The following is a 14,582-nucleotide window of genomic DNA, read 5'->3' as shown; positions in this document are numbered from 1 at the left end:
TATGCCGACTGATAATTCGATTTTCTGGAGCAGCATTGTTGAATAGAAACACCATGCGAGCCACATATGCCATTTAAAACTTCCTACTAGCAACATTAAAAGAGACAAAAAGGTAAAATTAGTTTTAATCATATACTTTATTTAACCCAATAGACCCCAAACATTATCATTACAACATATAACCAATAACAAAGTTGTCAAGATTTTTTTGCATTCGTTTTTCTTTAACCAGGTCTTCATAATTCAGCGTGCATTTTATTAATGCACATCTCAGTTCAGCCTGAGAGTGCCATAGCTGCCCAGGGCCGGTGGCTACTGTATAGACTGTGCAGTTCTCCAGCTCCTCACCTCTGACCTGCTTTCAGCTCTGGTTCCCAGCCTTGACTGCACACTGGAGTCCTCAGGGGAGCCTAAAGGAATGATGCCAGACAGGATACACCGGAGGCCTGAGTGCTGCCAGGGTATTAGTAGTTCTAAGTTCCAGGTGATTCTGAGGGGCAGCCGAGTGTAGGAACCACTGCTCATTCTTTCTTGAGCCTCGTTATCAGTGTGGGAACAGCTGGATGTTGTTTTGTTCAGGAGCTGCTTTTTCGGAATCAGAGCTGTCAAACTTTTAGTGGGTCTGTCTCTGTTTCTCTGTCACACACGTGTACACTCACCCCCCCTCTCTCCCCCACCGCCCCCGACCCCGGGCCCTGGAAGTTTTATGTGTACTGTGTTGCTGCAAGTTACCAGGCAACTGTGACTCCAGTCCCAGCCTGACCGCATCACACTGGAAAGATGAGCTCTACATTTTCAAAGAGGACATAAGACCATGGGACCGTGAACAAGCACCAGGCCTATTTCTCGTAAGTGAAGGCGGATATGACACTCTGATTGTGGGTTCAAAAGAGCAAAACAGATCTCGTTGAGATCAGGGAGCAGAAAAGACCATAATCCAGAGCTGACGCGTGTGAACAAGAGCAGTCCCACTAATCCTCAGGACAGACATCTGCAATAATGCTGACCTGGGGCTAGCTAGCCGCTAGAACCTTAGAAGCCAGGTACCTTTTAAGTCCCCTCCAAACTAACTGATAACTCAAAGTGATACTGTTGTTATCAATATTCCTTGATACCTTTTGTAATATTAAAAAACAAGCAGCTGTTAAAGACAAAACAAAATTTATTCTGGAAATAAGGATGAGAGCAAATGACCACAAGTGAGAGACATTCTCTCTGACCCAACATTTTTTGAGCAACTATTCTAAGTTGCTGTATTAGGTGTTTGCAAAGTGAAAAGGGGGAATCTTTTTGTTAGCAAAGGTGCCAGAAGGTTGGGGTTAAAGTTTCTTCACAAATATTTGCTACCAAAAGTTCTTGAAGACTTACCTGCTCCTTCATGTGAGAGAGCTGTACTTTTCACTTGGTTCAGTGTTTCATGCTACAGCCCACCCAGATCAGTCCGTCCTTTGACTAAACCTCCAGGTCCTGCTCCCAGCTCCTTCGTTTAAAATGGAAAGGACGTGGAACAATGGTAAGGTGCAATGAATAGAATAGCAACTTTAAAATTGAATAGAAAACTCAATTTTATTGAGTTTTGGGTGCTGTTTCATCCATCACACAAACTTTGATGGCCATTTTTCTTATTTTCTCTGCCAATCCTATTTTTACCATTCAAGCAAGACTTTGACTCATGAATGTATTGGCTCACCATACTTTTTCTTTTAGTTCTTTCTGTGATCTCTGAAGTCCAGACCTGACCATAATTCTCATTTCATCCCTTTCTAATGAGTATTTGTGAATCCACCACCTGAATCCCAAACTGTTAACATTAGCAATCTTACATTGACTTTTGTCCTCCTGCCCCTCCCTGTTGTAATTTTTAAATATATTTTTATTGATTTCAGAGAGGAAGGGAGAGGGAGAGAGAGATAGGGAAACACCAATGATGAGAGGGAGTCATTGATTGGCTGCCTCCTGCACATTGGACCGAGCCCGCAACCCAGGCACGTGCCCTTGACTGGAATTGAACCTGGGGCCCTTGGGTCTGCAGGCTGATGCTCTATCCAGAGCCAAACCAGCTAGGGCCTAGCCTGTTTTAATTTTGACTTATCATTCAGATTCTAGGTAGAGAAAGAAATTTTATCACGTATACAACTCCCTAAGCCAAAGATTTAATTGTTGAGCTTTATAAGGATATCATATTGTATTATGTAGTCTACTGGGGCTTTATAAAAGTCAGTATTTTTTAAAATATTTTTTTATTGATTTCAGAAAAGGAGTGGGAGATAGAAACATCAACAATGAGAATCATTGATCAGCTGCCTCCTGCACGCCCCACACTGGGGATTGAGCCCGCAACCAGGGCTTGTGCTCTGACCAGGAATTGAACTGTGACCTCCTGGTTCACAAATCAATGCTCAAGTGAAATGAATCTCAGTCCACATCATAGCCAACATTTGGTGTGACAATTTCCAAGTTATGCTAATCAATAGGGTAAAGTTCTGTTATATTGTTGTGGTCTTGGTTTTTGCATTTCCTTAAGCATCTTTGTACATTTATTGGTCACATAACTCCTCTGAAATTGAATGTTCAAAATATTTGCCTTCTCTCCTTTTCTTGTAATACTTTGTTGTATGTTATCTTGTTTCAGTTGCTTATCTTTTCACTTCGATACAGTGGGGCCTTGACTTACAAGTGTCCCTGTCCCGACTAACGTGTTTCTTGAGATATCAGCTGTCTCACAGGCCGATTTTTTGCATTGAGTTGATTTAATGAGCTCCTTAACGAGCTCGGTCTCGGAATGAATTAAACTCGTAAGTCAAGGCCCCACTGTATTTACTCTTATGTAGTTGAATTTATATTAAAATTCCTACATTGATTCTTAATTTACTTTTTTTTTTAAGCTATGCTTTCTGTGTCCACTTTGAGATCTTTCCTTACCAACTTCAAAGCCAGGAAATTATTCATCCACATCTTATGAACTTTCTGGAGTTTAAGTCCATTCTTCTGGATTTGAGTTTTGTGCATGGCATGAGTTAAGCAGTACAGATGGCATTCATTTTTTTAAAAAAATCCACATTGTGTTACTTTTCTCCTCGTGACACAGCACAAGTTCTCTATGGCATCTCCTCTCAAACTAAACCAGTCATTAATGTGAAAAACCAGTTGTAATAGGTAACCTTTAACCTTCTTTACTTAGGAAATAAGATTTGCTGAGCAGATCCACAAATTTTGTTTTGCAAAATGTAGTTTTAGAAATAGCTTTTGGCTTGAAATAGTCGTACACACCTGTTTTCCCATGCATTGTATATGCTCGCCCTACCCCTGGACTTCAGCAGTACAGACACCGAATCATACAGCCCAGGGGATTTCCCAAAAATGCTTACTCCCTGGTTCCAATCTAAGAAATTGTAATCTTTGAGACCTGGTGCTGGGAACAGGCATTTAAAACAAGTACTCTGATGATCAAAAGCATTAAAAGTGAAAACCACAGCTTTAGATAGCAGAACATAACCTATTTATCTTTTCTACACTGAGCCCCACTTTCATGTTCAGGGAAGTTGTCTTTTTAAGTTCTCTTGATGCCTTTGCACATGCTGTAACCTCCATCTGGATCCCATTCATTCGCCAAATCTTGACTCAAACACCAATCTTCTGAAAGTTTTAGATATAACAGTGCTGGCCCAAACCAACACCCAATAACAAAGAATGTAAGCACCTAGTGAAGATATTGGTAGGTTTGAAGTTTGGGAATTGTAAATTGACTTCATACTAACAAGTCTTTAACATCAGGCAAGTGTGGGCTTTCAGAAATTTCATGGCATGGACTCAAGTCATCAACTGTCTGAGTCTGCCATCACCTAGGGCAGTGGTTCTTAACCTTCTGGCCCTTTAAAACAGTTTGTTGTGACCCCCAACCATAAAATTACTCTCGTTGCTACTTCATAACTGTAATTTTGCTGTTATGATAAATATCTGATATGCAGGATGGTCTTAGGTGAACCCTGTGAAAGGGTCATTTGACTGCCGAAGGGGTCGCGACCCACAGGTTGAGAACCGCTGACCTAGGGTATTAGCTCTGCCTAAACATATTCAGTCTCTTGGTTTCTGCTCCAAAAGACACACACTTGCTTGTCCAACATGATGGCTGAACATCCTTAAACTGGTTATGAAAGTAGGACCGGGCAGAGGCAGATGTCTTCCAAATAGTTGGCCTCTCAGGAGTTTTGCTGTTGCAATAACTTTCAGGTTCTGAAATATGTGGGGTTGACAGTCATACATAATGTCTTCAAAGAACCCAAATGAGCAGCATTAGCAGATCTGGATGTACACAAGCAGTATTTTAAGGTCAGTTTTTGAGTTTTTAAAGCACATCTACTGTGATGAGTTATTGAACACCATTTTGTCTCCAAGAGTACCATCCTTATTAGAGGACTGTTGTGAAATTTCTTTACTCACCCGGACCCAGAAATACTTTTAGGTCACTAGTCTTTTAAAAGGAGAGCCAGAGTTAGCCAAGAAGATTGTCACTGCTGTAAGACACACTCAAGATAACAAAAGTAATTCACTGATGTAATCTCACGTTTAGAAAATCCAAATCTAGCTATTTTACAAATCCCCAAACTCAGCCACCAACTTTAGATATTTCTCTTCCACTATAGTAATTTCCTATGTGGCATGACAAAATATAATAAAAGCTATGTAAGATGTCACCTTTCCCTGACAGGGGACATGTAAAACTATCTCTGAGCATATGGCATCAATTAGAAACTCTAATATTGCAGGCTCTCATGCAGTGACTCTACTATGATATATTTGCATCCAAATAAAGTACTATTCTCCTCTCAAGATGATATAAACCATTTAAATGATACTGCCACTGCTGGAAAGCCTCCAAACTCTTTGTATCTGCATTCAGTCTGTGCAAGTTTTTTAAACATCAAAATCCTTATATCTGCATTCTAAGTCTATGATAGATTTTTAAACATCTCACCATAGATAGAATTCCAAGTTATTTAATCAAGGTTACATTCTCAAGTTGCGGTATGGCTACAAATAATCTTCGATTGCAGGCCCCAACTGGCCTTGACTGATTTTAAAATATGCTTTGGGCCATGGCAATGGCCCATGTCTTTTTTCAGGAAAGACAGGGAGGGGAAAAAATTGCGCTATAGTTAAGCCACTTGATACACATTTCCATGATCCTTGTAGCACATGTAGCACAAAGTAACAGCTATTTTGAAAAGCCAGGACCATACGCCCAAACTGCAGAGAAATCCATACTTCCCATCACACTGCTGCTCTCTCTACTCTCAGAGCACAACTCTAAGTGGATAGACATGTGTTCCTCAGCAATTCCAAACACACACACAAAATATGCTGAGTTCTCCAAATTCCTGGAACTACATATTGACAAAAACAGACAAGAAGCCTGGATTTGGAATAATTAAACAAATAAATTACAAACATTTTATTTTTCAAATCCATGGCAAAAAAATCCCAGGTTGGAAAGTACTACCACAGTTTACTTCAGAATCAAACTAGCTTAGTAGATGACGGACACATAAATAGGCAAATGTGACAAGCTTTAGATTTTACTTATACTTCAATGAGATCCATCTCCTCAGTCTAGCTAAATTCTAAGCTATGGATTATTTCATGTCCTTGGCCTGGGAGTCAGGAGAAATTAAAAAAAAAAAAGCAGCTCTGAGTGAAAATGCATTGTTGTTCCAAATTCATGAGATCTTTTCTCATTGGAAATAAAGACCCCAAGGGCTCCACTGCACTTTTATTTGAATGTAATATTTGGGACAACTGTCCAAAGGGCTGATAGTTCCCAATTAATTTGAGGCCATAATGAAACAAGCAACAAAACAGTATTTGGGATTTCGGTTTCTCCCCCTTATCATCAAGACTCGCTGCCTCCCATCATCAATATTTATTGAGCATTTACAGTGTACTAGGCACAATAGAACATACAAGAAAACATTGTCCCTGCTCTTGAGGAGCTTACATTCTAAAATAAAAAATATGCCTTTTAAAATGGTATTTTTATTTGGTGTTTTTGCAAGGTACTTAGGAAATAGTCTGTAGGGCGAGCTTTGGGTATAACTTAGCCCCATTATTTAAAGAAGAGAGGAAAAAGGTTTGAAAGGCAGCCAATGACAGACCATTCCAGATAGGTGGAGTTTCACAGGGAGATAAAACAAGGAGACATTTGCTGCAGTAAATAGGATGAGGGAAACAGTTTATGGGATGCAAGCAAAGGAAGCAGGGTATCCTTAGACATTGAGTGGAGCCAGAAAGATCATGCGGCCTTTTTTCCAAGTACACGGCCACCAAGTAATAATGGTTGGTGACAGACAGAAGGCTGAACAAGATAATCCTGTGTGCACCTGACAAATAGAAAGAATAAAGGATCAAAGTTGAAGGCAGGTTATAAGAGTATCAAGAAATTCTTAAAAACAAAAGCAATTTGGAAGCACAAAACTTAGTTAATGCTACCCAATGTCATGATGGGCCAAGAACATTGTGGCTTCCAAGTTAGAAAATGCCATACTACAATTTTAAATGGAACATATTATTTCTTCCAATCAATCCCCACACCTCTGAAAACAAACAAACAAACAAACCCAACACCTTTTTTTCAGGGAGTTTGGGGGGCTGGGAGGATGGGGAGTATGGGACGTGGTTGGGAACAGTAGTTCTGTTAGTAGTATTTTGTTATGATAAACTTTGTATTTAAACTTGGTAAAAGCCCATTAGCTGCCAAGAGGGAATAAGGAATAAATTTCCAAAAATGTACAATTTCCTTTAGAGAAATTTCAGAACCAAAAGACTAATTTACATGAAAAGCTGTAGAGAAGTAGTTGAAAAGTCCATTCATAAAACTTTTATTCCACTTACATGAACTTAATACACGTGTTCTTAACAATTATGCTTAGATTGTTCATGAAAATTTCATAAGACATTAAACAAAGCTAGCCATCATCTCAAGTTATTTCCCTGTTAACTATTTTTACAGCACATGCATGTTAGGCAAGTATCAAAAAAAAAAAAATCACAAAAGCAAAAAAAAAAAAACCTAAAAAAAGTTAAATACATGGGTTTTTTGTTTTACTGCTATGCTTGATATACATAAGTAATGGATACCAAGCAATTCATTTTACTGCATCTTTACTTGTACATTTGTTCTTAGGTTGCCTAAAACATTTAAATACAAATAAAATGAGTGTAGCAAAAATAATGAAAGCAAACAGCAGGTAACTTTACAAATAATGGAATGTGAACCGTTTCTGCCCTTATCCAGAGTTAAATGGGTCACAACTAAAGGAACACTCTGCAGCTGTCGTCGAAGGTGTGCGCACTGAGACGGAGTACTCCAGATACACACATGGTTCAGCATGGACCACCCGTGGGATGTCCACTTCTAACACAGCACTCTAAGTGCTCCAAAATTTAAAGTACCCACAACACTACACCTGTGACTGGAACCAATTATCCCTTTTATTCCCCACCAGGACAAACCAATATGTAGGCAGTTTTCTTTGCTTAGACATGGAAGCAATTTTAACACTGGCCCTGTGAAGCCACAATGTACCAAAAGTACTATACCAAACATTTATAACTCGTATAAAAATTCCACATCCCCATATTGGCCACCTCAAGATGAAAACGTAACTCCCTAAACGTTAACTGGCTCTACTCCCCTAATATTAAACATAAAAACCACATGGGAAATATAGAAATTCAAATAGAAGTAACATAAACCTGTCATAAATCGTAAACAAAAAACTATTTGTGGGACAGCATGGATGACAAATGGTCTACTGTGTAAATTTTAGAATGAGGCAGACAAAAGTTTGAAGGCCGGTTAATTTTCTCCTCCTTCTCCTGCTTCAGCTTCATCTCCTTGGGTATCCGATGTCCACAACTGGTAAAAGAAGGAAAGATTTTTAGCATGTTTCAGTTTGAAAAAAATATTAACAGATGTCTTCAAATAAAGTCAAATGTAGGAAATTCATGGTTAGTCACAGAAAGTAAAGAGAAAGTAGAAGAAATCATAGAAATGCTAAGTATCAATAATTATCAGAATATTAGAGTGTCCTGAATAGCTCCAATGGCACATGGATGTACACATTTAGTGCAACTAAATCAACTAATCTGGCCTATGCACAAGGCACTTTCTCCTTTTAAAACTTACACTCCCACTCCAAAGAGAATCCCACAACCCATGAAATTCAAGAGCCAGGATACTAAGTAAAAATACAAATTTAGCTGAACACAAACCAGCATGGTCAGAACCAAATCTTTTAAGAGGTAAAAATTGAATTGTGCCATAGTGGTAGAATTATGGATTCTATTAATTTTTTCATCAGTGTTAGTTTTTCAGCAGGTTAAAAAATTACTTCAGGTGTTTGAAATATTAGTAATTTTTTTAGTCTTATTACTATGCTATAATTTTAGAGGTCATTATAAAAAACTGACTCAAGACAGTTTTAAATTTTATATTTGCTTATACACTGAAAAATTAAGTGGAAAAAATCTCAATGTTTTTTATTTTTAAAATATATTTTTATTGATTTCAGAGAGGAAGGAAGAGGGAGAGGCAGAAACATCCATGATGAGGAAGAATCACTGACCAGCTGCCTCTTGCATGCCCTAAACTGAGGATCGAGCCCACAACCAGAAATCAAACCCTGGTTCACAGGTTGACACTCAAACACGGAGCCACACTAGCTGGGCAGCTTAGCTGGTTGGAGCATCATTCCATGCACCAAAAGGTGCTAGCTGAATTCTTGGTCAGGGGACATATCCAAGTTGTGAGTTCAATTCCTGGCCCGGGAGTGTGAAAGAGGCAACCAACTGGGAGAGGCAAACAATACAACATAGTAACTAGGTCTCAGGGTCTACCTTTCAGAATGACAAGTTCTCATCATTTCAAACAGAAAAAATATAAAAAATTACATTAAAATTAGCTAGCAAATTCCACATCTTTTATCCTATATAATAAAAGCCTAATATGCTAAGTGTCTGGTTGCCCAGTCGGCTGTTCAACCAACCAAAGTGTAATATGCTAATGATATGCTAAGGCCACTCAACTGCTTGCTATTACGTGCACTGACCACCAGGGAGTAGTCAGTCAACTGGTTGACCAGTCGCTATGAAGTGCACTGACCACTAGGGGGCAGATACACCAACTAGTAGGTTAGCTTGCTGCTGGGGTCTGGCTGATAGGGACTGAGCAAGATGGGATAGCCATGCCCTGGAGCCCTATTGCGGTCTTTCCCCAGCTGGCCAACCTCCTGCATCCCTCAGCCTGGCCTGTACCCTCTGACAATTCAGGACCCCTCGGGGGATGTTGGAGAGCTGGTTTCAGCCTGATCCCGCACGCCAGGCCAAGGGACCCCACTGGCACACAAATTCGTGCACCGGGCCTCTGGTTTAATATAAAAAGATTTATTCTGTAAGAAACCATGGCTTATTCTCTTGATCAAAATAAAAATCTCACAAGTTTGTAAGTAGCCTCCTAATTACACTTTCTACAATAATGTTAAGTACCTGGCTGATTTGGCTCAGTGGATAGCGTGTTAGCCTGTGGACTGAAGGGTCCCAGGTTCAATTCTAGTCAAGGGCACATGCCCAGTTTGGAGGCTCGATCCCCAGTTGGGGGCGTGCAGGAGGCAGCCGATCAATGATTCTCTCTCTCTTCATTGATGTTTCTATCCCTCTCTCCCTCTCCCTTCCTCTCTGAAATCAATAAAAATATATTTAAAAAATTAATAATTTTAAGTGTTTAGTAATAATAAACAAGTACACAAGATTTTAAAAAAAACTCTCTGTGAAGAAATTCAACACTAGAATGCAGAACTGGTTCAGGAAATTAGCAGTGGACTAGAATAAAATTGGAAGAAATGAAATGTATAAAATGATTTAGTCCCCAGGAGAAAAGGCCCTAAAAGCACACAAAAACCAGTAGCATTAGTCTATAACCTTCCTTCCTAGAACACCAGCAGATACTTGATAATTTTTCACCTAACTTCAAATTTAATATTTATCTGAAGGAGAATGGGAAAACCTATGGGACCAAAGAGACATATAAAAAAATTGCAATATGTAGACTTTATTTGGACCCAATTGAGATAAAAAACTGTTTTAAAAAACCCAACAATTTAAAGACAGAGACAATTAGAATTTGACACTCAACCACTATTGAGATATTTAACATAATTAAAAAATTGTCAATTTTTTTCCAGTGATAATGGCATGTGTGCCTTTTTTTTTTTTTGGTCTGGCATATTCCAAGGATAATCATGACCTTTTAAACCAAGAGACTAGGCAAAAATAGATTTCTATTTGGATTCTGCAGAGTATCTGAAATTTTGTAACTGAAGTTATTAATGCCCTGCCATAGCTGAATAAATATGGAGGTAACTTTATAGCCAAGAAAACTATTTTTAATGGAATTTAAACACAAAGAAGTCTTCAGTACTAACACCTAAACACTTCTGTAACTAAAATGAAAAGAAAAAAAATGGCACCATCCAGGTAGAATGAAAAATAAAATGGCCTACGTGTTTGAAATGCAAAAATCATTGGTTACAAAATTTTTTTAACAATAGATATATATGTAACTAATGAAACCTAACTTTTTGTTGTTGTTAATCCTCAGTTGACAACAGTTTTCCATTGATGACTATTATTTTTTAGATAGAGTGGAAAGTGGGGATGGGAGGAGTGAGACATCGATGTGAGAGACACATTGATTGGTTGCCCCCTGTACGCACCCCGACTGGGGCCAGGGAATGAACCTGCAACACAGGTACATGCCCTAGGCCAGGAACTGAACTCACAACCCTTCAGTCTGCAGGCTGATGCTTTAACCACTGAGAAACACCGGTCAGGGCAAAACTGAACATTTTTAAGTCTTTGGTTTAATATTTCAGTTTTCACAGTGTTTTTTTCTTCTGTTCTAACAGTGATTCTCTTCAGTTTTAATAGCAGATAGGATCTTGTCATTAATATTAAAAAAAAACCCGACAGAAATATCCCTTATAGTAATCTATAAAACAATCTCATCAACCACATTAACTATGTACTTACTGTCAAGTTGTCTCTCAGTAACTGCATTATTAGTGTGCTGTCTTTGTATGACTCTTCACTTAATGTATCAAGTTCAGCAATGGCTTCATCAAAAGCCTACGATTTAAAAAAGTACATTTCAGTGCTCAAATAATAAAGATCACTATTTCCACATAACAGGTAAAACACATACATACCGTCTTTGCGAGAGAGCAGGCTTTCTCCGGGGAGTTCAGAATCTCGTAATAGAACACGGAGAAGTTAAGGGCCAGACCCAATCTGATAGGATGTGTTGGTTGCATTTCCTTTTTGCTGATTTCAAAAGCTTCTTGGTAAGCTTGCTGTGACTGGTCCACGATCCCTGGGTAACAAAACACGGAAATATACTGATCAAACTTGCACTTCATCTTCATCCCTCAATATCCAACGAAATATCCTATGAAATATCAAGTTGTAGCAACCTTAATTGAATGAGGTTCTTTAATTTAAAAAATAAGCTTCACACTAGCTATTGGTCAATGCCAAGACAAAAACGACTCTAATCATCTCAGTATTATATTTTATTAGTTTACAATGCTCTACAGTTATGCTGTGATCGCTATTTCTTAAAACTGAGGAAATACTCCTATGCACAAAATTGGCTTTTCAGCTAGCTGCAATTTTAGAATACCAGTATTAGGCAGTACATAGTCTCAGGACTAAAAAAGAGAGAAAAAAAGTGCATTACTGTCCTTCATTTAGTGCTCTAAGCAATTAAAAAAAACAAAAACAACAAAAAACTGCTTGCACTTTAGAAAAAGACCACTTCCACAATTTTTTTTTAATACAGGTTAGAAAATATAGCATACCTTTCTTGTCATCCCCAGCAGCAACCTCAGCCAAGTAACGGTAGTAGTCGCCTTTCATTTTCAAATAGAAGACTTTGCTCTCTGCTTGTGAAGCATTGGGGATCAAGAACTTTTCCAAGAGAGACTTGGGAAGAAAAGAAAGTCATAATAAGAATAAAACATTTACAAAACTGAAGGAACCTGCATTTATTAAGAGCACACTATAGCCTAAGTTATTAAACTTTAATACAGTCATCGCCAATAATTGTTGAATGCAGTAGGCTCATGAATTTGTGGCTTTAAAAACAGAATGCTTTAGACAGCAACACTTGAAATTTGAAGTTAGTGTACAGTTTATTATTTAAGGTTTATACATTTGAATACCACCCTTTCCCCTCTTCCATAGTGCTATTTACATGCCAATATAAACTGTATGTTTTAATGATAGTCCACATTTTCTAACAAGCTGGCAAAATTTCCATTTTCAAGGTAGTCATGATAGAATGGAAAAAACACAAGAGATTAATCTTTTGGGACTCTGGAGGAATTATGACTTAAGCAGAAACTAATAATGTAATAGAAATTACCAGAGTCCATGACAGAGGAAACAGAACAAAATTAACTTCATTTATAAGAACACACTCAAGTAATACTTCACACGACAGGTAAAGATGTTCAAAGTAAAAGTTTTAGTTTTCCTAACTAAATTAAGAGAGCAGTAGAATTATGAAAATTACAGTTCTGAAGAGTAAACCTTTAATTTCATTAACTAATTTTTAGCTAACAAGATACATGGATGAAGTGGGTATCGGCCCAGTTGGCAGTAGGACTAAACTGCACTGTATTATAAAAGAAAAGAAATGAAGGTGACCTAAGTCAACTTAAAATGTCCTCTGTGATTATTAACCAATATTTAAAACCACTGGCCTAGCCCTGGCCCGTGTGGCTTAGTTGGTTGCAACCTAGTCCTGTACACCTAAAGGTGGCAGGTTTGATCCTTGGTTGGGGTGCTTATGGGAGGCAACTGATTGATGTTTTTCTCTCACATCAATGTTTCATATCTCTCTCTCTCTCTCTTTCTCTCTCTCTTCCCATCCTCTCTCTCAAAACAGTGAAAACATACCCTTTGGGTGAGGACTGAAATAATAATAATAATTAAAAAAAAAATAAAACCACTGGCCTGAAATCAGAAGAGCACTTTGATTAGGATAACAAAATTGTTACTACTCCACACCCAGCCCTTCATATTCAAAGATCTCTAAGCAGCAAAAGTTTTTAACCCTTTGAACAACATGTTCTTTGGAAATGTTCCTCATACAACAGAAGACAGTGGATTTTTTTTCACTTAAGAAACAAATGACCAGGCCTTTTCAGGTAACACATTTTTCATTCAACTATGAGATATGGTATATGGCTTTGAAGTCAGTCTAGATTGAACTGTAACAACTCCACATGTTTAAGGGTAAATTCTATTTCTGATTGGCTAAGCTAAAGGTTAGACTATTAAGTATGTATAACTAAAGAAATAGTGTAATGTGATTCACTAGAATTCAAAAACAACTTTAAATTAAATTGGAGAAAAGATAAATTTAAAGAAGGCTTCATATACAATTCAATTGTGAACTGCTCTCTGGCTCATTTACATATATCTAAGGTATTACGATACTAAGACTTTTCAAATAAAAGTAGTAGTAATAACTAAGCCCAGCCTTGAAATCAATTCTCTACCTAGGCATTCCTAATTCACATTTTACATTCACTTATTCTCCAAATACATTTTAAATGACACTGTGCTAGGTGCTAAGAATATAAGGGTGAGCAGGCAAGACAGTCTGTTTGTGGGTAAGTGGTTTAGCAGGAAAGACAACTGAAACTAAGAATAACATTGCCTAGTCATGTCCTTCACTTTTAATTACTTTATCTAACCCACTCAACATATGTAAAGATGCAGGCCACAATCATGCAGTTGGTTAAGGGTGAATCACTTAACATGTAAAATGTTAACATAAACATCAGAAAATCTGTATAAGTTACTTAGAAAAATTGCCAATAAATGTTATGAGAATTAGTAATTCATCTTTTTAGTAACTTCTGTATCCCTAAAAAATATTAGTTTACACAAAGATAAACTCATACAGAGAATTTTAAAAATAGTAGGTAAGCACCTCTTCCCCCCAAGGTGAACACTAAATTAGTTATTACATCTTATTAAAACAGTAACAACAAAATAACTTTAAAGCTATTAACTGGAAGCTACAAGTAACAGGAAGATGAGATAACAATAGGTTGCTTATTGGCCTAATGATGGAGCAAAAGGACCAAGTATCAAACGTGGCAAAGTTTCTAGTGAAATGCTGACTACACCAAGTTGACGGGATGGGGCGGATGGGTGAGTGGGGCAGGGGAAACAGGACTCCACTTTGTCTAACCACTACACGATACATCTGAAACTAATACAAAATAATACTGAGTGTAAACTGTAATTGAAAAAAAAAATCTAAAAAAAAAAAATCAAAGCAAACATCAAATTGCACACATTAAATATGTGCAGTTCTGTCCCGGCCAGTGTGGCTCAGCTGGTTGGGCAACTTCCCATGCACCGAATTGTTGTGGGTTTGATTCCCAATCAAGGCACATGCCTGGGTTGCAGGCTTGATCCCCCAGTGCAGGGCATGCAGGAGGCCGACAATT

The 14,582-nt window shown here is 38.0% G+C and overlaps 1 protein-coding gene across 1 annotated transcript in view; it reads right to left on the bottom strand.

Annotated features, from left to right (window-relative positions):
• Positions 1–5,758: 5,758 nt before the first annotated feature.
• The window catches only part of YWHAZ (tyrosine 3-monooxygenase/tryptophan 5-monooxygenase activation protein, zeta), a 25,513-nt gene continuing 16,689 nt past the window's right edge, over positions 5,759–14,582 (bottom strand). Inside the window, exons 2-5 of the mRNA XM_006760284.2 lie at positions 11,913–12,036; positions 11,262–11,425; positions 11,086–11,181; positions 5,759–7,915 (exon numbers count right to left, since the gene is read on the bottom strand). Coding sequence (XP_006760347.1) covers positions 7,856–7,915; positions 11,086–11,181; positions 11,262–11,425; positions 11,913–12,036 — 444 coding nt within the window. The 3' untranslated portion in view covers positions 5,759–7,855. The remainder of the gene's footprint in view (positions 7,916–11,085; positions 11,182–11,261; positions 11,426–11,912; positions 12,037–14,582) is intronic.

The sequence above is a fragment of the Myotis davidii genome, unplaced genomic scaffold, assembly GCF_000327345.1.
Source record: "Myotis davidii unplaced genomic scaffold, ASM32734v1 scaffold497, whole genome shotgun sequence".
Lineage (NCBI taxonomy): Eukaryota > Metazoa > Chordata > Mammalia > Chiroptera > Vespertilionidae > Myotis > Myotis davidii.
The sequence above is the reverse complement of the archived record's forward strand: the minus strand, read 5'-3'. Positions and strand labels throughout refer to the sequence as shown.